Genomic DNA, 25,261 nt, shown 5'->3' on the forward strand with positions numbered 1-25,261 from the left:
ATGACCGGAGCCAAAGACACACACTTAACTGAATGAACCACCCAGGCACCCCACATACTGAGGCTTCAACTATGCCAGGTTCTTCTAAATTTAATCCTCTGAACAACTCTATGAGATAGGTTCAATAATTATTTGCATTTTATACATGGGAAAACTGAGGTGCAGAGAGTATAATAGCTCTCTATGTGACTCAGATCCCATGTTGCAGAGGTGGGATCAGACTGATTGGGGATGGCTCCATACCAGGTGCTCAGCTACCATTGACCTGGTATTTAACTCCGGGTAGTGACTTTCTATGGCAGAGTATGAAATTGACAGTAAGGTGGAAAAATTGGACAAAGTAGAATGTGAGAAGCGTGTTAGTTTTTAAGCAGAGTCAAGGCCTGCCTTGATTTGACCCATTCTAGAATGGTTCAGATTAATAGCTGTGACTGTATGAAAATATGCAAGATTTTTGTAAAGGTGTTTGAATTCCCCAATTGTGTCAATTAATTATAATAAGCAAGGCATCAGTTCTGAGTTAACAAATTATTGTTTGCCACCCTGATGAAATGTACAAAGTCTGACTTCATTTATCGGGTCCTTCCTTTCTCACATAGAGAAACTGGATAACATCTGAGAAGTGTCACATATACAAATGTTAATGCACAAAAAAAAGTTAAAATTAAAAAAATAAAAAGCAGATTCTGGAGAAAGACAAAGAAGAAAAAAACAAATACTAATGAACGGATTCAGAACAATTCTGCACTTTGTGAGTCTTTCTGTTGATGTTCAAGTCCTTATTTGAATTCTAGTTAGTTAACACGCTGGGTTGTATGAGTTTCCAGTGGACAATATAGTGATTCAACTCTTCCAGACAACACCCAGTGCATATTACAGCAAGTGTGCTTCTCAGGCCCCCCTCCCCTCTGGTAACCATCTTATAATTAGGAGTTTGTTTCTTAGTTTGCCTCTTTCTTTCATTTTTTCCCCTTTGCTTGTTTCTTAAATTCCATGTATGAGTGAAATCGTATGGTATTTGTCTTTCTCTGACCGACTTATTTCACTTAGCATTATACTCTCTAATTCCATCCACATTGTTACAAATGGCAAGATTTCACTCTTTTTAATGAGTAATATTCCACTGTGTGTGCACGTGTGTGTGTGTACACATGCACAAGTCACACCTTCATCCAATCATCGGTTGATGGACACTTGGGTTGCTTCCATATCTTGACTATCGTAAATAATGCTGCAATAAATATGGAGTGCACGTATCCTTCTGAGTTGATGTTCTTGTACCCTTTGGGTAAGTACCCAGTAGTGTGGTTGTTGGAGCATAATGTAATTCTATTTTTAACTTTTTGAGGAACCTCCATACTGTTTCCCAGAGTGGCTATGTCACTTTGCATTCCCACTAACAGAGCAAGAGGGTTCCTTTTTCTCTACATCCTTGCCAACACCTGTTTTTGTGTTGTTGGCTTTACCCTTCTGCCAGGTGGCTTTCCATCAATTTTAATAAATCACAGGAGATCTGTGAGGAGGCTTATGACCCCTTAACATCCCTTCCTGGAAATTAACGGGACTCTACATTTGTAACGTACCTGCAAGCTCCGCCCTGGAATTCCCAGTAAGGCTGTATAAGATACCTACTAGAAATGCAAATGGAGCTTCAAACTTTGGGTCAATTATATTAAAATTTCATAAAACTCAGTTTGACTATATTGGGAGCTAAGCTGAAATAGCACAGCCCATTGCCCTCAGATACTAGAAATCCATGTGATACATAAAGAAAATGTATTCTTAGCAGGAGTTTAGACATTATTAAAATTCTTGGCACCGTCATGGTATTTAAAATATCCCCAGAACAGGGGCACCTGGGTGGCCTGATCATTTAAGCATCTGACTCTTGATTTCAGCTCAAGTCCTGATCTCAGGGTCTTCATAGAGCCAGGTCGGGCTCCAAGCTCAAAGCAGAGACTGCTTGAGATTCTCTCTCTCCCTCTGCCCTTCTCCCTACACGTGCTCTCTCTTGTTCTCTCTCAAATAATCTTTTAAAAAATATATCCTCCAAACATAAGATTGCATAAGATTAAATAATTTAACACAGAAAAATATTTATTTACTCTCCTTAATGTCTTTCACTCTTTACAAGTTATTAATTTTTATATTATAGATAAGCACAGAGAACCACCTTTGTGTTATGTCTTTGAAGTTTTTCTTTGAGTTGTGCAAAACGTGATCGTCTTTGCTACTGTTTTAAAATTTTCAATATTTAGCTCACCTAACAACTATCATAAAATTGTTCATTCTTAAATGATTCTTAAAATATGTTTAAATCAGAAAACTATAACTATCATCTCCATCCAACTAAATAAGCCATCCTTAAAGAAATCCTTTAAAAAATACTCTTGGAAGATTAATTTGGCACCTAACATCCTCAATTTGAAGCAGGCTCTAAAGGCAAAGGCAATTACCCAACTCCACTCAAATTTATGTAAAATTACCTGTTATCTCTTATACCTCAAAACTGGGAACGTGTTCACTCTATTTGAATATCCTAAGAATTACAATTAGGGAAAATTAAGATTTCCAAAAGTGAAAATATAAGATGTTTTACACCTATTAAGTTCAGTGTCTGAAATAACAACAAGAAAAAAATCAAGAAATAAACTCAAATATTAAATATATGGCCTTGATACCCTATAAGACTTGAAAATAAATTTTACTGCCATAAAATAGGCAGCCTGTGACAAGCCACTGTTGGCTAACCTTCATCACTGGCTACCATCACTTAAGATGAATCCACCTCAGTTCCTACCTTTTGCAGATTTTACTAAAGAATTTTAACCGTAGTGCAGGCACCGTAAGCTCCACAGAACTCACTTCACCATCACACTGGAATCAGACCTGATCTTCTTTTCTCATCAGTCACTGAATTCCCATCCTCAGAACTGCCCCCTTTTTGGTAAGAGCTTTTTGCCTATTTGACATCAGGGGCCCCTGGGCAGGGGGCAAACACACACAGTCAATAACCTCCCTCCCCTCTTTAAAAAAGATTTTATTTATTTACTTGACAGAGAGATACAGCGAAAGAGGGAACACAAGCAGGGGAGTGGGAGAGGGAGAAGCAGGCTTCCCACCAAGCAGGGAGCCTGACTCAGGACTCACTCCCAGGACCCTGGGATTATGACCTGAGCTATAGGCAGATGCCCAAGGACTGAGCCACCCAGGTGCCCAATAACCCTTTCTCTTGATGCCTGACCAATCCACAAGGCTCTGAATCAGAGGAGACAAGACCATGACATTCAGGGTCCAGTGTTCAGAAGACAGGTGGATAGGCAGAGACCCGGGCACATGGAAGAGAGAGAAGAGAAACAAGAGAACATTCGGTTAGCCTTTCATTTGTCAGCGTTGCGCTAGGTGCTTGGTTTAATTTACATCCTTTCATTGACTCCTTCCCAGTATTTTTCAGAACATGGGGTGTCTGTCATTTTTCAGACTGAGAAACAGAGGCTCAGAGAAGCTATACAATTTCAACTTGTCTTCATCTTATCACTAAGGAGGAGTTAAGCCAAGTGTCAATCCTTGTCTAATTAACCCCACAGTCCTGGTTCTTCCCTTGCCTGTCAACCCTGCTGGAAAATTCCTGGCAGGCCCTAGAGGAAGGGAGAGGGAAGAGAAGGTGAGGAAGCAGTTCTTACTGAAGGCAGGCAAGCTCAGTGGGGAGGGCGCGGCTTGTCTGGGCATGGTCCGTTTTTGCCTAGGACAGCTCTACATGGAAACCCTGTGATTCTGAGAGTCTAGAAACTTGTTGAAAACTCCGTTTGAGGGGAGACAGCCATACTTTGTGTTTATGTAGCTGCATGTCGGACCAAGCTCTATGACACTCTAGAGAAAAAATGGTGCAAGGGAAAAAATACATGCTCGTCCTGGACTCATGAAAGGAAGACTATCAAGAAGACAAGAGCTGTGATACTCACTGAAGGGAATGTTCAGGAAGCAACTGTGATTTAATTAGTTTGACTAGAAATATACACCCAAGAATGAGTGCATCCATGACAATGGCCTTTCCTGAACACCTAATAGCTTATTGCCAGCACAGGAAACAGGATCCCTAGGAGCCCACATACCTCCTGCTGCAGGCAGTTGGGGTTAGGGGTACACAGCAATCCCGTGAGAACTGCAGCCTGGGGTCAGCCCTGAGCTCCACGCACCACAGATGACCTGTAAACCTATTAGGTGTATCCCTCCCTGTGTTGTTTATTATTTAAGGAGAAAAAAGAAAGTGGTGACCAACAAAACAAAACAAAACAAAAACTTTTCTTACGTTTTTATTGAGAATCAAGAAGAAATGCCAATAACTGAGCTAGTAATACCTGGGTGGGGAGGTCTATATGGTAGTAGTTAGAGAACTTGAAGATTTTCAAAAATTGTCAAACTCCTCTTGGGCAATTGCCAAAAAAGAAACCTAGAAAGCAATAAAGTCAAAAGGGATAGAGAGAGATGAATCAGCACAAAAACCAGCCATGAGTTTTCTTTGACATTGGAGTAAACAAAGGCCGATGCTATTTTAAGACAGGAAAGACTGGGCACATTATGAAACAGCCTTGGGTTACTGTAATATTTGAGTGCCTTCTGGGAAATGTATAAGGGGAGAAGGGCAAGAAAAATTGGTTAAAATCAGAATAAAGAATAATGAAAGAAACAGAGTCACCAAGGACTATTAAAATCACATTTCAAATACATTCTTTTTAATAAAATGCATTTTAAGCATATTCAAATTTAAGAAAAATGATCCCAGTGTGGCACGTACCTGCAAAGATATTCTAAACAGAGTTTGAATAGCATGCTGTCCCTCTCTGGTAGACCAGCAGTACAATTTTTTTTTTTAACTTTAAAAAACTTTTATCCTAAAATAATTTGGGGTTGAATTAAGAGTTGCGAAATTAACTCAGAAAATTCCCATGATTACTTCAACCAGCTTCTCAACATCCTGCATAACCTCAGCAGAATTCCCAAAATTGAAAAATTAAGTTTGGTACAATACTCTTAACTGTCAATTTTATTTGGATTTCACCAGATTACCATTAGCATACATCTTCCATTCCAGGGACCCAATCCAGGATGTCACAATGCATTTAGTTTCCTGTTTTCTTTGTCTTTTCCACTCTGTGAAAGTTCCCTAGTCTCTCCTGTCTTTCATGATTGTGATGTTTTGGAATAGCCATGGCTACATTTAAAATGTACTTTCTGGGGCTAGATCTAATATGCAAATCTGAGTATTGGAACAGATAACTGATCAGGGTCATAAGAATAAGATAATCCCTGCTTTATTCCCTTCTAGGTAGTAACTTTGGGTGGTCACCATTATTCTTAAGATAATTGCTCAAAATATTTTGATATCCAATTTAACAATGCCTTGGGGGTTTGTGCCACATCCCTTCTGATTAAGCTCCATGATGGGAAACTGTTGCATGTCAAGGGTGGTTTCAATGTTCTTACATAGCAAAAGGTGTGCTTGAGGTGGGGTTGTTGAGCAATGCTGGTGGGGGGCCTAGTATAGTCCAAGTGTGTGGCAATGCAACATCAAGAATGAGGACACTGAACGTTATTGCTAAAGAGCTTTGTGGTCATTGATGATAAATTCCAGGGAGCTGGAGTTTTCTGGAAAATATTGGCTCCCCAAAAATAAACCCCATTTTACAACTCTACATCTTCCCGTAGCCTTAAAATCTGACCTTTAACTGTCTCTCCTACCTGGCAATGACCCACCAGCCACCAGTGAGGGAGTGCTACGGCGGAGTGTCAAGCCTGGTTCCAGCTAGGAAGGCTTCACGGCTATCATCTATCTTGACTTCAGGACCCAAGGCCAACAAGAGTCAAGATTCCGCTGGCCGGGCTAATTCAAAAAACTTTTAAAACTGGAAGTCTCAAAAGAGTGAGAGAGAAGGAGTAGATAGAGGCTTTGAAGTGTGGGAAGCTCATACCACCACAGTATCCCCACAGCCAGGAGACAGCAGTGCCCCTACAGGGTACCCTCCACTCCCAGCCTGGGCTGGGACTCTTACCTACACACACCTGAGTTTTTGTCCCCCCACCCCCACCCTCACCCCGCCACAGCACCTTGTCCTTGTCTGTGTAACAGGATGGCCAGCTAAAGTCTCATGAGGTCTACAATGTCACTGACATGCTACATTTTGATAAATTCAATATTTTGCTCAAAAATAAATATTTTCCTGGTTCAAATATTGTTATATAATTGCAGGTCTCTACCGTTTCATTTACCTTCAATTAATAACTCCACATGTTCAGGTTTTCCTTACAGGCATGTCTGACCATAAACGATGGGTGGCAAAATTCCTTTGGTTCCGCAAAGCTGTACACAGCTGATTCTCAACCAGATTTGACCACACATTTTGTTTTTCTTTATTATCATCCCCAATAATGATGCATATGTGATTCTGTGTTGGGAGCAGGGCTGGAGAGTCATAGAGATGTGAGGATTACAAAAACCTAAACCCTCCTCCATACCAGCTCTTGTGAAAAACCCTCAAATACCCACCACGACCCAAAATTATTTTCCTCTCCTTTTCTAACATTTCTTTGAGATCAAGTGTGAAACGATTTACGTGTCACAGTTACGAAGGGCCCAGAACAATTCAGATGTAAAAATTCTGGTGTATTGGTTAAAAAAGCAATGCTTTACAGTCATGACTTCTAATATTGAAGAAAAAAACATTATGTGCAGAAATTTTACGGTGAGGACCATGAAAATACTTCTCAGGCTTGAGCACCTCATATTCTAGATGATGTAATTGAGGAATAGAGAGTTTCTGTGACTTGGCAAAGTCGCATAGCTCATTATGAATAAGGTCAAGACTCATTCGTGAGACTTTCAGACCAGGGCCCTTTCCAAAACACTTGCAGCGCAGACTGTCCAGCAGGGGCACGTCCTTCCGTGGTGATGCCAAAGAGGAAGGCTGCTAGGAGGCAGGTAGAGTCTGGGGAATGCGAAAGGAGAAAAGAAATGGCAGGAGCAGCAACCACTCAATGCTGTGCAGATCTATAATTCATTTCCATGGAGCTCTGGTTCAAAATTATCAGCTTGTTAAGGTTCGACACTTTTCCTCCTTCCTGCACCTGTGGCCAAAACTGCTAACAGAGCGGATTTGACCACAGCAGAAAACAGATCGATTTTGTGTGGTTCCAGGAGAGCTGAAAACATTTTAAAAAATCATATGCACTTCAAGGATGATGCTCCGGGCAAGATTTACCACTATCAAATGCATTTCTCCTTCTCTAGTCGCCGCAGAGCAAGTAAAATTTATTCATCCCCATGTTGATCAAATTCATGCTTTGAAAGTCACAGGGCATGGAAGTTAGACCTGTGAATTTTATCTTCAAACACAGAAAACCCAATGGCTAGGAGATGCTCGACCTAACAGAATTTTCCCATGTCTGAGATATTCAAGAGAAAAATGTTCAGCCTGTGAATTTCCTTAACTAATCAATTGGCAAATATTTCTTCAGTATTCACTGGATGCTTAGCCCTTGCCAGACAGCCAAAGTATAATGACTAGACACAACTCTGCAGCCAAAAAAACCCTCCAATTCAAAAAATATATATATTTTAGGGGAGCCAGGGCAGCTCAATCAGTTAAACGTCTGCCTTCAGCTCGGGTCATGATCCCAGCATCCTGGGATTGAGCTCAGCATCAGGTTCCCTGCTCAGCAGGACCCTGCATCTCCCTCTCCTCCCTGCTTGTGCACTCTCTCGCTAACTCTGTCACTGTGTCTGTCTCTCTTTCTCAAATATATAAACAACATCTTCATAAATAAATAAATAAATAAATAAATGAAAGTGGGTGTGTGTATTTTAAATACCTATTACGCATTAGGCAGTAAGTGAGTGCTAAGGAGATCAAGAAGGATCACACCAGGTCCCTGGACTTGCAGATACACGGAAGGGAGGAGAACAATCATACAACTAAGTACAAGACTCTGGGACAATATGAACCAAGGGCCAGGTAAACACAGAGGGAACACTTCATTCTGCCTGGGAAGGAGAGTTGAAGAAGGGGAGACGATCTCACAGATGTCACATTGTTCCAAAGGTCACAATAAACAATGACGCAGAACCTTCCAGCATAAATGATAGGGGAAATGGGAGGGAGTATATGGGCACCAGATAAACAGTCCTCAACGTCCAACAGGTCTCATTCCAAAGCTTCTTTGGAAGCTGATTGGAACTCCAAATCATCTGCACATTGAAACTATGTTGCTCCTAATGTGCAGATCCTCAAACCAGCCTTTGACTAATAGAAATGCCTGATTCCTAAGGCTGGAACTAATCCTCAGACTCAGGATTTATTGAGTGTTTACCATGTGTCATGCACTGCACCAAGAATTTGGGTGGCAAAAGCACTGTCATCTAAGCCTTGCGAGTGCTTGGGGCTAGGTCATATTACTAACAACTCATTTTTCAGATGAAACTTTTCCAAAGAACAAAGGGGTTAAACAGCTTGATTAAGGTCATATAGCTGGTATGACAGGCCAAGATCTGTATCTAAATGACTTGACTTTAGAGCTGGGGTACTCAATCAAAACAGGTTCCCCCTTGGATATCAGAAACCAGATAACAGGGGCCCCTGGGTGGCTCCGTGGGTTAAGCCTCTGCTTTTGGCTCAGGTCATGGTCTTAGGGTCCTGGGATAGAGCCCTGCTTCAGGCTCTCTGCTCAGCGGGGAGCCTGCGTCCCCCGCCCCCCCCCACCCTGCCTGCCTCTCTGCCTAATTCCGAACTCTGTCAAATAAATAGATAAAATCTTAAAAAAAAAAAAAAGTTCACCATCTTTAATTAAAAAGGAAGAAAGAAAGAAAGAAAGGAAGAAAGAAAGAAGGAAAAAACAGAGAATACAAATAAAAGAAGGAGGGGGGAAGGATTTTTGTGTTCTGTTTTTCTTGTACTTTAGGTATTGGAATACATTCTGGTAAGCCCCTAAATGCCCAGGGGTATTATGGCTCCTAAAGAAAAAAAAAAAAAAAAATCCCTAGGATCTACAGCATACCTACATACAATAAGTAACAACATGTCTCCCCAGTCAGTTAACATTTCCACTCCATCCCAACTAGGTGAAGAAAGGAAAATAATCTGTTTGAACTAACTTATATTATCACCATGTGAATGACAGTCATCTAATCTTTCCACAAATATTTACACTTTAAATGAAGATACTTATTGGCCAAAAATAAAGTGAGGAAAGTAAAATGGAAGTGTGGTTGGCGGGTAGAGGTTCCTACATCCAGGAGACCTCGTCTGCTATTCTGAGTTAAGAGTAGTTAGGGCTTTTCTCAGCATCAATTACATCCCAGCCTTCACTCAGCCAAATCAGGCAAACCATTGCTGCCATTCCACCCGCAATACAGAGCCTGGCCATCAGCCCAGAAAGTTTGTATTCTCATCCTGGTAGCAAGATTCTTTTTTTCTAGTTGATAGATGGCCCTTTAGGCCACTTCTTAACAAGTCCTTCATTCAGCGTTCTGAGTCTGTAAACTGGCTCAGGCCTGGGAGGTGATTGAGGGGCCCTGACTCTGGATTGGGGATTCAAGTCAGACTTTGGTTCATTTGACCTACAACTCATCCGTGTATACAGATCAAGTCAGAATTTAGTACACTGCCTATATGTTTCTTCTAGGAACAACAAAAACAGCAAGACAAAGGTCAAGTTCTCTTCAAGTCAGAATATTCTGATTACTGCTTTGACTCCACTGTCTATTATGGTAACCACACCCACCTTGGCTTGGGCAATTAAGTGGGCCATTTGGTGACAGGGACCCAAATATCCCCATTGTATTTAAGGATCCCAGTCAATGGTAGCAGTTTCTACTGTAATATTTGACCTACAGGGAAGAGCAACCACAGAACTCTTTGAGAATTTTGAGGGTCTTCTCACAAATTTATTTCTCAGTTGTGGAGAACCCATGTGTCCTCTGGACCAGGTGCATGAGAGGGTCTTACATGATAAATTCACTCTGTTATTCCAATCCCCCTAAGCCTTTGAATCTCTTCCACTACAGTGTACCAAGACAAGTCTTGCATTACTTCATTTAGCGTAGGTCACCTTTTTGTCCCTGTTCCAGCCAACCAATCAACCACATCAACAGAGCCCTTTCTAACCCCTAGAGAAACAACACTGAATCCAGAATTTCTTCTTAGTGGTTCCATATGAATAAATTTGGCAAGATCTAACCTTATGTTTCTTCATTATATTATCCTATACCCTTAAGCTCCCATTCCTAGATATGTTCCTCAAACTTCTGTCTGTATAAATTGGAAAACTCAGTTCTTTTGGATTTTCATGAATCATACTTTGTACTTCACCTTGAAGAACATGCTGGAAACTGACTCTAGTTACAGCTCTGGAAACAAAGTGGAGATGGCAGACAAATCAGCAGTGTCTGCAAGAGGAGAAAGAGACTGATATTTGATCTTCATTCTCTCCTTCTCCATCACTGTAAAAGAACCATCTTCCTCCATTGTTAACTGAGCTCATTACCAGCTAAACTAAAGACATTTCCCAGATTTCCTTGCAGTGGAATTGGTAAATAATATTATTAAACTCAAGCTAATGGGATCTGAACAGAAGTGATTCATGCAACTTCAGGTTGTGTCCTTAGAAGATGAGGAAGAAGTGTCCCTCTAAGATGTTTATTTCCTCCATCCTTCAACTTGATGTAAACATGGGAACAGACTACCTTCAACCCCAGGGATGACTGCAACACCTGAAGGTAGCAATGATGATTTCCCCATGTAACATCATAAAGCATAGTTAAATATCTTCTTTCAATCACCTACACCTTGACTATCATGTGACAGATATAAAGTTTATCTTATCTAAACTTCATTAGCCTGAGTGACCTGTATTTTAAAAAAGGACTTGCAAAGAATAAAATTGTCTTTGATTGAAACTGGCTTAAAGGGTCATCTATCCACTGGAGAACAGAATCTACTTGCTCCCAGGAGAAGAATACAAATTCCGTGTGTGGACAACCAGCACTCACTGTATGGAACAGAATGGCAAGAGTGATTTGCCTGATTTGACTGGGGTGAGACTGGAATGTAACTGCTGCTGACAAAACCCCCATGATCTCCAGAATCAATTCTTGAGAGCTTTGAGCAGGCAAAGTCACACCTGGCCCAGCACTTGGGCAGGATGGAAAGAGGCCAAGAGGCCAAGATGGAGGTCTGAGGTTCTTCAACACTATAGGACATGCAGAATGTGAATCCAAGACAACCCTCTGTTGAATGAGATGAAAGATTACAGAAAAACCTAGAGGAACATCTATGAACAAGATATTTTATTTGCAAAGCTCTTGCACCTGAGGGTCAATGTCACCAACAGTATCATTGTAACTGTACAGGTCAAGAAGAGGAAGGAAATTCTGCACTGAGCTCATGAGAGCTGGCTGTAAGGGGAGGATAAGGAGCTGGGTGTTGATCAAACCAAGTCTAAAGCAAGGAGGAGGCAGGGAATGAATGAGAGAGTTCAGAGTTGGAAAAAATACAGGAGAATCCATCTGAGTTGAGTAATAGAATAAATAACTCCTTAAGAGAGCAGTTAACGCACTAACAATGAAATTTTCAAAACAAGAAAAAAGAAATTTCCAATAGCATCAAAAACAATGAAATACTTAGGAAGAAATTTAATGATGAAATACTAAGAAGATAAAAGATACCTATGCTGAATACCCTGGGGATAAAAATATATGTTTATAAAAAATAAAAAATTAAAAAAAAGATACCTATGCTGAAAATGACAAGATATTGATGAAAGAAATTAAAGGAGACACAGATAAACGGAATGGTATCCCGTGTTCATGGACTGGAAGAATTAATATTGTTAAAATGTCAATACTGCCAAAAGCCATCTATAGATTAAATGCAATCCTTACTGAGATTCCAACAGCATTGTTTACAGAAGTAGGTAAAACACTCCTAAAGTTTATAAGAAAGCAAAAAAGACCCTGAATAGACAAAGATATCTTGAGAAAGAACAAAGCAAGAGGCATCATGCTTCTTGATTTCAAGTTATACCATAAAGATATACTCATCAAAACAGCATGGTATTTGCATAAAAACACTCAAAACAGATGAATAGAACTGTATTGAGAGCTCAGATATAAACCCAAACACACACAGTCAACTAATATTTGATAAGGGAGCTCAGAATACTCAGTGGAGAAAAGAAAGTCTCTTTAATAAATGGTGTGAGAAAAACTGGATATTCACATGTGAAAGAATGAAACTGAACCCATATCTTATACCACTCACAGAAATTAAGTCAAAATGATTAAAGACTAAAAGACAAGACCCGAAGCCATGAAATTTCTGAAAGAAAACACAAGAACAAATCTCCATGGCATGAGATTTGGTAATGAATTTTTGGATGTGGCACTTCAAGCATAAGGAACAAAACCAAATAAACAAGTGAGATTACATCAAACCAAAAATTTTTTGCACCGAGAAACAACAACAACTACAACAACAACAAGGTGAAATGACAACCTATTAACATCCAAAACATATAAGGAACTTTACAACTCAACAGCAAAAAATCAAATAACCCAGTTAGCAAATGGGAAAATAACCTGGATAGACACTTTTCCAAAGAAGATACACAAAGGGCCAACAGGTACATGAAAAGCGCTCAACATCACTAATCATTAGGGAAATTCAATTTAAAACTACAGTGGGATAGTATCTCATACCCATTAGAATGACCATCATTAAAAAGACAAGATAACAAATGCTAGCAGGGTTGTGAAGAAAAGAGAACCCTTGGGCCTGTTGGTGGGATTGTAAAATGGTGTGGCCACCATGAAAAACAGCATGAAGGATACTCAAAAAAGAATTAAAAATAGAAAAACTATATTATCCAGCAACTCAGCTTCTGGGAATATATGTAATGATAATGAAAACACTAACTCAGGAAGATATCTGCTTTATTTACAGTAGCAAAGACATGGGAACAACCTAAGTGTCTATTGATGAATGAATGTATAAAGAAACATATATATACACACACCTACACACACAATGGAGTATTATTCAGTCATTAAAAATGAGGAAATCCTATCATTTGCAACAATATAGATGGATCTCAAGGGCATTATGCTAAGTGAAATAAGTCAGAGAAATACAAAACAAATCCTGTAACATTTCACTTATATGTAGAATTTAAAATAAAATTAAATAAAATAAAGGCAGGGGATAGGAAACAGGGGAATTAGAGGAAGTTGGTCAAAGATACAGCCTTCCAATTGTAAGACGTAGAAGTATTAGAGATGTAATGGACAGCATGATGGCTACAACTAACACTGCTGTGTGACATACAGCAAAGGTGTTGAGAAGAAATTCTGAGTTCCCATCATGAGAATTCTTCTCCTTCATTCTTTTCTTTTTTCTGCTCATTTTATGGTATCTATATGAGAAGATGGATATTAGCTGAACCTACTGTGGTGATCACATATATTGTGATATATGAAAGTTAAACCATCATGCTGTGTGCCCTTCATTTATACAATTTTTTCTCATTAAATCTGGAAAATAAAAGTAAAATAAAAATAAAAGGAAAGAGCAAAGTCTTAGCAACACCTTCACCCCCAGATGACTAGTGAAATTGTAACAGAAAGCAGGAACTAACCACATAGATAGATACAAAAGATCCATTCTTCTTTATAAAATGTATCTAAAATTTGGAATTCACATACCAAAACGTTTAAATATGTCCATCCATAATATCCTCATAGAAGGCAGAATCGTGCCTACAAGTTCAGCAAAGAAGATCATTCAAAAGTGAGAACTGGAAAACTTCACCATCCTGATACGATAAAATGAAGCAAACAAAAAAAGTATATTCTGCAGGAGACTTTAAATGTATTTTTTAAAAAAGATTTTATTTATTTATTTGACAAAGAGAGATTACAAGTAGGCAGAGAGGCAGGCAGAGAGAGAGGGGGGAAGCAAGTCCCACGACTCTGAGATCATGACCTGAGTTGAAGGCAGAGACTTAAGCCACTGAGTCGCTCAGGCGCTCCTTGAAATGCATTTTTTTTTAAAGATTTTATTTGTTTATTTGACAGAGAGAGATCACAAGTAGACAGAGAGGCAGGCAGAGGGAGAGAGAGGGAAGCAGGCTCCCTTTTGAGCAGAGAGCCCGATGCGGGACTCGATCCCAGGACCCTGAGATCATGACCTGAGCCGAAGGCAGCAGCTTAACCCACTGAGCCACCCAGGCGCCCTGAAATGCATTTTTAAGGACTATTACATGTAGTTTTTCAAAAATCTACCAATAAACAGAAAAGATACCAAAAAAATTCTTATCACTCTTAAATTTTAAAAATGATTTGGCTAAATAGGCCATGCCCATTAGATAATCATTGGGGAGGGAGGTCACAATTATGAAATTGTCAAAAATGTCTAATGTGCTCTTTCCAAAGATCCTATGTATCCTTCTTGATCCTGCCATGTCCTGATGGGTCTGAAAGGCCAAGTGGAGGATCTGGTGAATGCGATAAGCTTCATATACACTTATCTCTTACAGCCAAACATTTTGAAAATGTTTTCCAATACAGCTTTGTGTTTAGCCTCAATTCAATGATATACTTGTTTTATTGTGTATACCTGATTCCATGTCCTCAAAGCAACTGTTTAAATCTACAGCTCTTACAAAATTTAATTTTTTATATTATGTATGTTGTATAATCATATTCTTCTTAATCAATTGCTCTTAAATATCTAGATGTGCCTGTATTATTCTAAGTTCTCCTGAATATTTACGGGAAAATTTATAATATTATATATTGTTACTGTGCAACTTCTTATACAATTATAGTAGCATAGGAACTAAAAGGAAAATGCCGATGTAAAAGCAGATAAATAAGTAAAATAATATTCAATAAATACTGTGAAAATGGTGGTATAAAGTCAGAAAGTCAAAAGTAAGCACTGGCAGCACAGGTGGAGGGAGACCCTACTATTTAACCAGAGAATGCAATGTGCATATGTAGAATATCAAGCAAAACTGGTGTGAAAAATCCTGATAACTAAAAATTCTTCCACAACACACACACACCCACTTTCAATGGTGTAATTTGGTCGTAGGAAGGTACAGAGTTGCTCTCATGTGAATCCCACCTACTCATATCAGTATCCTTATGACCCCTGTCACTATCGGTTAGTCTTAATTTCTACCAAGACATTCCTCAAGCATCCCTGCTCTTCTGCTCATCTACATAAATGTAATAATAATACCTCCCACTTTGAACACTTGCAGAGTGTCAGGCACTACACAAGGTGTGCACAGCACTATTTCCCACCTGCTCAAGGAAGGAGACATTAAAAACTCCCTTTTACAGAAAGAAAAGAGAAGAAGTACAAACAACTCAATGATCACATAGTAAAGGGCAGAGCGAGGATGTGAACGGAGATGTCTGAAACTGCCAAGTCACAGCCCCTTTTCCCCGAAAGTGAGGTACAAAGTAGCCTGCTTATCACTGACTATGAGCAAGCATATTTTCCCTGCAAAGCAACACAGCCTATGCCAAACCCAGAGGCTGGACACACGGTTCCAGCTCTCACAACCCATGTAACAAAATGACCAAGTCCATCTATATTTATCAAATATATATTTTTTAATTTTATTATTTATTTATTTATTTGACAGACAGAGATCACAAATAGGCAGAGAGAGAAGGGGAAGCAGGCTCCCCGCTGAGCAGAGACCCTGATGTGGGGCTCAATCCCAGGGCCCTGAGATCATGACCTGAGCCAAAGGCAGAGGCTTAATCCACTGAGCCACCCAGGTGCCCCTATAAAATATTTTATTTCAGAATTAAACTATCTATTTCTAATCCTTCCCACTATTACTTTTCTCCTTTCCAAAAATGATAAATAATATCTATCTACATAAGACTAAGAAGGTGTAACAGAAAAGAAAGAACTTTGAACACTGTTAATGCATCCTTCAACAGCTGAAACCTCCTTCCACTGAGAGCTACAGCAGGGGCAAGACAGAGGGGAGACCTCCAATGGGGCATCATCTATAATTCTTTGAGGGTATGTCAGTGTGATTTTGAAATAACACATGCCACATAGGGAGAAATGTATTATGCTATAGAGAAAAAAATTATATTTAGATAGCTACACCCATACATATTTCAAAAGTAACACTGTGGCTTTGCTCTAATTTTTATCCAGTATCTCTAAAGGGAATTTTAGAAATTATTCCAGGATTTGCATAATTACACAAGTGTGATTTTTTTTTTCTCAGAACACTAGTTGGTTGGCTGATTCTTTTTGTGTGCTTTATAGTCTCCTGTTCTGCTCAGTTCTCTCCTAAGCTCTGGCCACTTTATTTAAGGGAAGCAAAAGGTAATGATGCCACTGTGATTCTGCTCTTCCTGGACCAATCTGTCCTGTCTAAGCCAGCTCCCCTTCCCTGCCCTGAAAATGTTTAAGTTGCCTCTTTAGGCAAGATGTTAGGAAATGCCAACCAGCACTGGAATGCATGGGTCAAGGGCATGTGAATTAAAATGGTCAATTCCAGTTTTGACCCAGAAATAGACTCAAATCATATACTTAAAGATGGGTGGGACAGTACAGTCATGTTAAAAGAAAAAGAGTGTAAACATATTTTTAAAGCACTCAATAATGATCAGATAGTATTATAATTATTAGAGATTTCATAATATAGAAGATTTTTGTCTGGCTCCCCCCACTATGTAGTATTTGTAAGAAAAAAGTCAGAATGGCTACTCAATAATCATAAATAATTCTGGAAATCTTTAAAGTGCTCAGTTTCTGCTGATGTGGGAAAATCTGTCTCTGGATATTCATTTAGGATGGTAAACAACCATTTTATATTAGATTGTATTTTTATTTTGTGTTTAACGCTCAAGAGCCACAGAACACCTGCATTAAAAAGACCTGTTTCACTTCTCACTTCTCTGTGAACTTCTTTCTACAGGAAAAAAGAAAAACCTTATGCATCTATTTAAACACAATGACAGTTAATCTGAACATCTATCATTAGGCAAAATGACTAGAGCAGATCTGTGCAGAAAAAAATTCAGCATCAATGTTAGAGAAATGTTTTGTTTTGTTTTTAAATACACAAGCTTCTGCAAAGGCCTGGCTTTGAAGGTTGCCTTGCCCAGATATAAAAATAGATGGCTAAAATGTAAAAATCGATTGTAATGGCAAACAAATCATTGCACTCTCCATGACCAGGATATTACAGAAACCTGAATATTTGTTTTAGTAGCACCGTGGGAGTAGGCAGACCTGAAAAACCCTCCAATAACCTTGAAAATAACCAGTTCTTGTTGAAAATTGAATGCCCACAACAGGCGACACCAACCCAGTCCCTTTTTGTCCCTACAAGTACAAGGATCAGAAGGCGTCTGACAGTAGCTGGGGAGTGGGCTGTCTTTCCTAAGTAGCAGCCAACAAGTGAGGGGCTTCTCGGGATCAGCCCTCTGGTCTTCCCGGGAGCTCTCGCTCTAGCTCTCTTGCAGGCAGGGGACGAGGTCCGAGGTCCTTGTGCTTCACATTTCCTTAGGTCGGCTTTCCACAAGGGTGGGGGATGCAACAGGCTCCAATCCGAGCTGGGGGCTTCCACCGCACCCCCACCCACACACCCACCCACCTACCCACATACAGGTTAGCCTTCCTTTTGTTAGCCTGGAGGATGCGTGGGGATCCAGAAGCCTAAGCAAGAAAGGAAAGGCGGCCCAGGACTCTGGAGCAAGTCAAGGGGCGAGCGAGAGCTAGCATCTGAGTCTCTGAAACCAGCTCTCCTTCCAGGAAGGTCCGGTCCCGCGAACTAGCCACGGCGCGGGGTCTCACCGAGCGCCGAGGAACAAGTCAGAGGGTGGGAGCCAGAGGCCCAGGGCCGAGCGGGTACCCCGCCCTCAGGCAGCGTTCCCGGCTCCGCCCTGCACCTCTGGCAACCTTCGCCCTGCTCTGGAGTCTCCCGCGGGCGCCTCGGGCTTCTGCGCGCAGGACCTGGGAGTGCGGTGCGCCCCAGCCCCTCTGGAGGGCAGAGCTCAGAGCAGTCCCACTGATGGAATTTGCGGTGTAGACTACCAAGGATTAGACGGAATGACACAACCCGGGCCCCCGCAACCCCAGGGGCATCCCGGGCTGCTGAGCTGGGTTCTGCCAGGGCCGATGCTCAGGGCGAGGTGGGTGGCCAACAGTCGGTAATCCCTGCTGTCACAACACTCAGCTCAGACTGGATCGAGCTGGCAGCAGGTAACCACCTGCCCAACCCTTCCAACAGTCTTGGCGAGCTGCTACCCGGAGAGGAGGCTAGGAGGAGAAAGAGGCTAGGGTGGAGGAAGGAGTGGGATGAGGGGACACCGCGGAGAAAGGAAGAGAGTGCCTTCTGATCCTCGTGCCACTCCCCGGGCCTCCTGCTCCGTCCGCACGGACAACCGCAGATTGGCCCTCGGACTGAAAGTCCCTTGTAGACTCCTGCACTGGCTTCCACGGGGCAAACAGTAAACTGCCAGGCACGGTGCCAGGCGCTTCAGATACTCAAGACGATTCCCCAGACCGTATGTATGGAAGGCACCAGCACAATCCCGGCGCAGTTTTCCCCATGTCGCTCTCCCAAAGCCTTTTCCGTTTTGAAACTTAAGCAAACTGGTAGAGGGAGACGTCCACGTAAACTTCGAGCACGCTGCGCTCCTCACCTCCGTGCGTGGTTGTTAAGGATAAAGATCCTTGCAAAATGGTCCTGCCTCGAAACTCAAATGGCAAAGAAAGACCAGCACATGCGCCCCGGACCCCTCCGGTTGCCCGAGGCCGCTGTGCCTTCTCCAGGGACTATTTTCACCCTGAAAGCCCTCTCTGGCTTTCCGCGGAGGGTTTCTGACAACTTAATACTCCACTACAAAATCCTTTCAAGTAGCTGGGATTAGAGCCTCCCTGTCGATTACTTGCACAAATAAAACACCTGGCACAGGTATGATCTTGAATCCTGAACCTCTAGCAAACTGCAGAAAGGTGGCTTTTTTCTGCGAAGGTCATGCTTTTTTGTAAAGGCAGCTGCTGCTTGGTAAAAGGTGTTCTGTTTTCTAGCTCTGGTGGGGTAAGCGATAAGTAAGGCGCTGTCAGTTTTTCCTAGAAGTGGGATTCAGGATAACAGGCACCTTCTATTACAAGAGCATTTCAGAAACTCTCACTCTAGGCAGGATGCCAGTCTTTAGACCAGACACCCAGTTGATTTTAACGACCCGCCGGCCCTGCAGAAATAGTGAGATCAACTAAGAGTCGAAGACCCTTCCCTTAACCCTCAGCGGTCCCAGGAGTCCCAGTTCGGCTCCCTAGCCCTTTAAAGATCTGTAAGGGCGGGCGCCTAGACGGCGGAGCTGCATCTTGGTCCTCTATGGCCCCAGCATCCAGCGCTTTTGTTGTACGGGCTTTTGCGGAATAAAACAAAGTGAGCAACGCGAGGGTACTGTTTCCCTGCACCTTCTAACTTTTTCTCTTTTTAGAACGGCCAGAGTCCTTCCCTTCTTCCCTCACAATTTCTGGGATACGGGGTGGGGGCGAAATGGCTTCGGTACCTTCTGGGTATGCCAGGTGCTTTGCGTCTGCGGACGCGGGCACAGGGGGACTCTGGTTCGATGCTGCGCTGTACCTGGGAAGGCAGTGTACGACCGCCTTCCAGGCAGATTGGCATCCCTCGCGCGCAAGTCAATACTCTACGAAAGAAATTCCACGTGTAACTAAATTCAACACAGAGTCTTGAGCACATGCCAGACCTGGCAGTCAGAACCCTGGACCGTTCTGCGAGACCCCAGTCGTGCGCCCCGGCGCGGGAAGTGAAGGAGCCCAGCTGTGGCACTGGACGACAGCACGCGTCAGACTCCGCTGGTACAGGAACAGAGGCGCGGTCTTCCCCAACCGCGTTCCAGAACGCTATAATCCTTAACTTAGGTTTGCTCGGTAGCCTGGGCCCCTCCCCAGGTGCCCCCTCTAAGCCTCCCCAAATAACCACGGCTAGCGGACCGCACTCACCTACTGCCAGGCAGATGGGGAGCAGCAGCCTGAAGATGAGCCCGCACACCACTTCCGAGGCCATCGCGTCGGTCCGCCGAGTCCAAGCACAGGGGAGAATTTCGAGGTCCCTAAGACTGGGGCGTCAGGTCCATGTCCACCTAGGGCCTCGGGCGGCGGGCGGCTCGCAGCCGACCCAGCATCGCCTCGCAGAGGGCCGCCGCGCTGGCCGCCCCGAGGGCGCGCTCCCCGGGGTGTGGGCCGCCCCTCACTCGGCTCTCTCTCGCCCCTTGCAGGTCTCTCAGCCGCCCTTGGCCGGTCTCTCCGCGACGCGTCGCCGGGCGCTCGGCCTCCCCTAACCAGGCTTTAGGTAGCCCCCTCGCCAAGCGCCCGACCCCCCCACGACCGGCCCATGAAGTGTGGAATCCCCAGTCCGGCGGCGGCGGCCTCTTCAGCAGGGAGCCGGAGCCAGAACCCTGCACGGGGCACTTCGGAGGGTCCCGGGGGGGCGGCGCAGCGAGGAAAGGGGCCAGGAAGGGCGAGTTGTCCTTTAGCCTGGCTCCTGGAGACGCGTCGCTCAGGGACGGGAGGGCAGTTTTCTTCGCGGAATCCCCACCGGAGCCAACGTGCCTCAGCTGCCGGCCGCCGGCCCCCTGCCCACGCAGGCTGCGGCGCACCGCCTTCCGCCCGGACTCTCGGAGCTGCCCGAGGTCCCGAACCGCCCCGTGGCAGATCGTTGAGCGGCGGTGCAGCTCAGCCTCTGCGCCCCCCAGATTCGTGCCGGAGAGACCCGGGTGGGAGCAGCAAGGCGCGCAGAACCATCCCCGACTGCACGGGGCTCGAGCTATCGGTCCGGGGGTGGCGCTGCGAGTCCCTCCTTCACTAGGAGGAATCGTGCGAGCGTGGGCAGAAATCGAGACGAAAGCACAAAGCCAGTGGGTCCGGCTCCAATTCCCTCCTCCACGGCCTCAATTTAAAAAAAATAAAATGAAAACCAAACGCCGTCCGGATGCCAGCGCGCCCCCCGCCCGCGGCGGTGCAGCCTCGCCCAGGCGGCGCAGCCCTGACTTCCCCGCGGGCGCGCACTTCTCTGCCTTCAATGAAACTTTCGAAGCCTCACTCCGGGGACGGGCGTGCCCACGGACCAATGGGACCGCGGCTCCGGAGCCGGCGCGCGGAGAGCCCGCCCCTGCGCTGAAGCTCTCGAGGCGGGCGCGGAGCACCGAAGCGGCGAGCGCGCCCCCACCCGTGGCGCCGGCGCGCGGGGAGAAGCGCGGCCTCTCCTGCCGCGTGGACTTTTAAGCGTCTGCTTGCCCCTGCTCGGCGCCTTTCCACCGCTGCTGGCTCCACCAGACCTTCAGCCCTGCTCCGTCCGGTCATTCTGCGGGAAACAGAAGCCCCAAGTCCTGGCATCCCGTCCACAGGGAGTGCCCCTGAGCTTACACAAACCCAGAGAATCGTTGGGTGCGCCAGGAAAACTGCACAGGTGTGGCACAAGAGTAGTCGGGGGCTTGAACAACTCTGTGGAACTGTCACTTGTGCCAAGTTCACGCGTACCCACTTGCATCGATTAAGAAAAATAGAGCCCGGAATCAATCCAGACCAATAACCTCTTGTGAAGTCATTGTGAGAAGTTTCAAAGCCGAATGGGCTCTGAGAAATCCCCGGTCTTACCGAGAATGGGTGTGGGCGTTCGGATATATACCCACTTAGTACATTCTGGAGAACTTTTCTTTTCGCCTCAGATTTGTTTGTTCCTTGCTATGACTCCTGGGGGAAAGAGTATACGGTTTCCCTTTTCTCCTCATAACATCTTTTTTTTTTTTTTTTTTTCTTGTTCCCTGGGTGAGATCTAGAGAAATCGGTAGCCGCTGGGAGATGCCAGTGTGTCCCGGTCCCTCACTTCCCCATTATCCAAGAATTGGGGAGATCTGCTCCTGCTGGAGCGCTGTTGAGATCCTCAGAAACAGAAGACAGATGATTTTCTGATCTGTAGGGAGGACCATTCAGAGTTGGGGTTTTTTCCACCAAGAGGATGAGAGGGAAGAATTTAACTTCAATCAGCACCAGCATTCTAGGCTTGAATTGGTTGGAGATGATAGAAAAAGCTGCTGATGAAAATTATGTAAACCTTGCTTCTCTGTGTTAACCAGGTCTCCCTTCTTTGAGATAACAGCAAACTTGTGTTTTAAGTTCAGACGCCTTCCCAAATTTTGTGAGAATGACAAACTGAACCATTACTTTTTAAATGAAGACTGGAGGTAGCAAAATCTTGTGAAGATACCCCAAAACCTAGACCTTGTGTATGCCCTGGAGCTCTGAAGAAGCCTGGATATCTAAACCCCAAATGTATTCATGAGCCTAAAAGTAGGGGTGGAGACAATAGGAACTTAAATTATCAACAAATCACTGACTACTACCAAGAACTGTTTTGTGTTTTGCAGAATCTGCCTAGCATTTGGATGGATGTTCATTCATGGATTTCTCTCCCCACCCCCTACAACTTGTTTTGGACCTAAGAAGTCTCAGAGGCCTCCTGAATTTTAAATAGTATCACGTAACTATATGAATGTTCAGTTTTCTCTGAATATTTCCTCACATCCTTTCTAAGCTTTCCATACACCAGTCATGTAGATGCCTTCAAAATAACTAACATGGATGCTTCAGTTAGAAGACACAAGAAACCTAGCAGATAGATGATCTTACCAAATGTATTACTTGCTTTCTCCGCCACATTGTGTACCAATGTGGCTGTTCAGTTTTTAAAGATGGTAAGACCTGGATCCCTTTTAGTCTTACCAGCACATGCACCTAAGGAGTTTTAATTGTCTAAACTATACGTATAAAGTATTTTCCATCTTGGCTCCATGTGACTGTCACCTGGAAAGCCCCGTATGGAATCTCAGTGCTTAGTCTCCATACCCAGAGATTCTGATTTAATCCTCCATACCCTCCCCTCCATGCCTATATTTTTGTGAAAGCTCTCATGTGATTCTCAGGTGTGCAGTCTGAGTAGACAATCACCGTCCTCATTTACATATCAGAATTCAGAAGATGTGCTTTAAGTTTTCAATATGGGCATCACCAAACCAAATCCACCTTCTAGGGGGCTACATTTTCGTAATGGGGTGACAGAAAAAATGCATATCAGTAGTCAGTGGCATTGTCTTTATAAGGGCTATTTTACCCTAAAATTCACCTAAATTGAGAAGCAGTAGGTATCTAATACCTACCTTGTTTTTAAAGACAGCCTTGATTTTTAAAGACTCGCTAGTCCACAAGAATATTGATCCCACTGGTCAGGTCTCTAGCCTGGCTAGAGACCTTAATCCTCAATCTGAGCATGAGACCCAGTATGAGGTAGAAAATATCTGGGGGGAGAAAATTAACTATATAGAAAACTCATTAACACATTATTTTGATAATTGATGAGTGCCTAAAGCACATGACCCCAAGTTTAGCACAGGCGATGAATTAAGCACCAGTCACCACATGCCTTTCTGCATCTATGTGGACAATCAATGCAACGGCTCCATTTGATCATTACAGAGAGTTTAGTGCCTTGGAGTCCTCTTCCAAGTTGAAGAAAGTCATAAAACCTACATGATATGCAGTGGGTATAAACAGAGACAAATTATAGAGTGCTAAGCAACATGTCTGGTGCATAGTAATCATTCAGTGACTATTCACTGCCATTATTACCATTATTGTAACTGTTGTCGTCGCTATTGCTGGAAAACAAGGACTGGTTCTGTATTTCTGAGACTGTCACACTAAGCACAGTAACCTGCTCCCATACTCAGGAAGATGCAGGGGATCTAAGTAATATGTTTAAAAACCATGGCACAGTTGCATAATACATCATTTCCTAAGTGTTTGAGTTTTAGCCATAAACTTTGTGCCTTGTGTTGTTTCGTCTTGAGTTTGGCCTTGTGTGGGTTTCATCTTACCTGTTTAGATATGATCTTTTCTGAACTTAATTTAATGCTACACTGATTAACAAAATCATTCAGAAACACCATCTTCAACCCTGGTGCTAATTTTCTCTAGCATGCTCACTATTCCAACACTACCCCATATCATGTCTTGCCCTATTTCATTTATTATGACCTCAAATGCTTTGTTAGCTTCTTTTGGAAGATCTCAGGGGTGGGTATCATCTCAGTCACTCTGCAAACCCTATTTCCCAGAGGAACATAAAGTTGTCAACCTGGCATTTTCTTCTCCCAGCGACCTCTGCCAAAATTCCTTGGTGCCATCTAGCCTTACAGAGGATGGGATGCCTGCCTCCTGCCAGCCTAGAGGATGTCTTCTAGCATTGGTAACATGTTTCCCTTAGGTATGTATCCATACAACATTTTTAGATGTATCCATTTCTATGTTTTAATTTATAAGTCACAATATTTATTTAGAAGTCATTTTAGTTAGACAGACATTAGTTAGGAGCCACATAATTTGGGGCTCCTATACTTGAAAAAAATTGGAAGCAGAACAGAAGTTTTTGCAACTTTTTTGAGCTGTAGATTTAATGTTTACAGTGGAAGTATTTTCAAGGTCCCTGTATTCCAAAAACCTAGATCACTTCTAATAATTTGTAAGAGGCATCACCGTGTTATACCTCTGCTACAGAGGTTATCCCCCTAATAGTCTTTCCAGAGTCATCTAAAGGGAAGGTGCATAAAACGTCTTATGTTGCCAGCAGACTGCTGATTTTGTGTCAAGAACCTTGAAAAATCGGCTGACATGTATAAGTGTTTTATCTTTCCAGTCAGATTTTAGGCTTTCAGTGCACAGACAAAATTTCATCCACAAAGCAAGGCATAAAGCAGGCTACACAGCCAAACATTGTTTCTAAATGAGTTGCATTTGATTTATTTGCTATTTATTTGCTTCCATGACACATACACACATGTCCAAACACACAAAATATCTATTACTGGGTAAGAAAGAGCTCATATGAAAATAATGGAGCATGTAAAATTTTACTTTTTTTTTTTTTTTTTTTGCAAGGTTCACACATAAAGGAAGAGATTATAAACTCATGGGGAGGGTGTTCTGTCAAAGCTGATGACTTGCCTTGGGCACACAGGTCCCCAGATGGCTGACACTAACACGTGGAAACCACCATTCATTATTCACAGCCAATATCAGAAGCAGATTTTTATCTCAGGAGCTGTCTGGCTGTTTTCTGTGTATTTGCTTTTGAAGGCTTT

The 25,261-nt window shown here is 43.1% G+C and overlaps 1 protein-coding gene across 4 annotated transcripts in view; it reads right to left on the minus strand.

Moving 5' to 3' along the window:
* PIEZO2 (piezo type mechanosensitive ion channel component 2) overlaps positions 1–20,146 on the minus strand; it is a 451,560-nt gene extending 431,414 nt beyond the window's left edge. For all 4 annotated transcript variants that reach the window (XM_032309673.1, XM_032309672.1, XM_032309670.1 and 1 more), the window contains exon 1: positions 20,070–20,146. In XM_032309673.1, coding sequence (XP_032165564.1) covers positions 20,070–20,133 — 64 coding nt within the window. In that variant the 5' untranslated portion in view covers positions 20,134–20,146. The remainder of the gene's footprint in view (positions 1–20,069) is intronic.
* Positions 20,147–25,261: the final 5,115 nt, after the last annotated feature.

Source organism: Mustela erminea, chromosome 13 (genome assembly GCF_009829155.1).
Source record: "Mustela erminea isolate mMusErm1 chromosome 13, mMusErm1.Pri, whole genome shotgun sequence".
Taxonomy (NCBI): domain Eukaryota; kingdom Metazoa; phylum Chordata; class Mammalia; order Carnivora; family Mustelidae; genus Mustela; species Mustela erminea.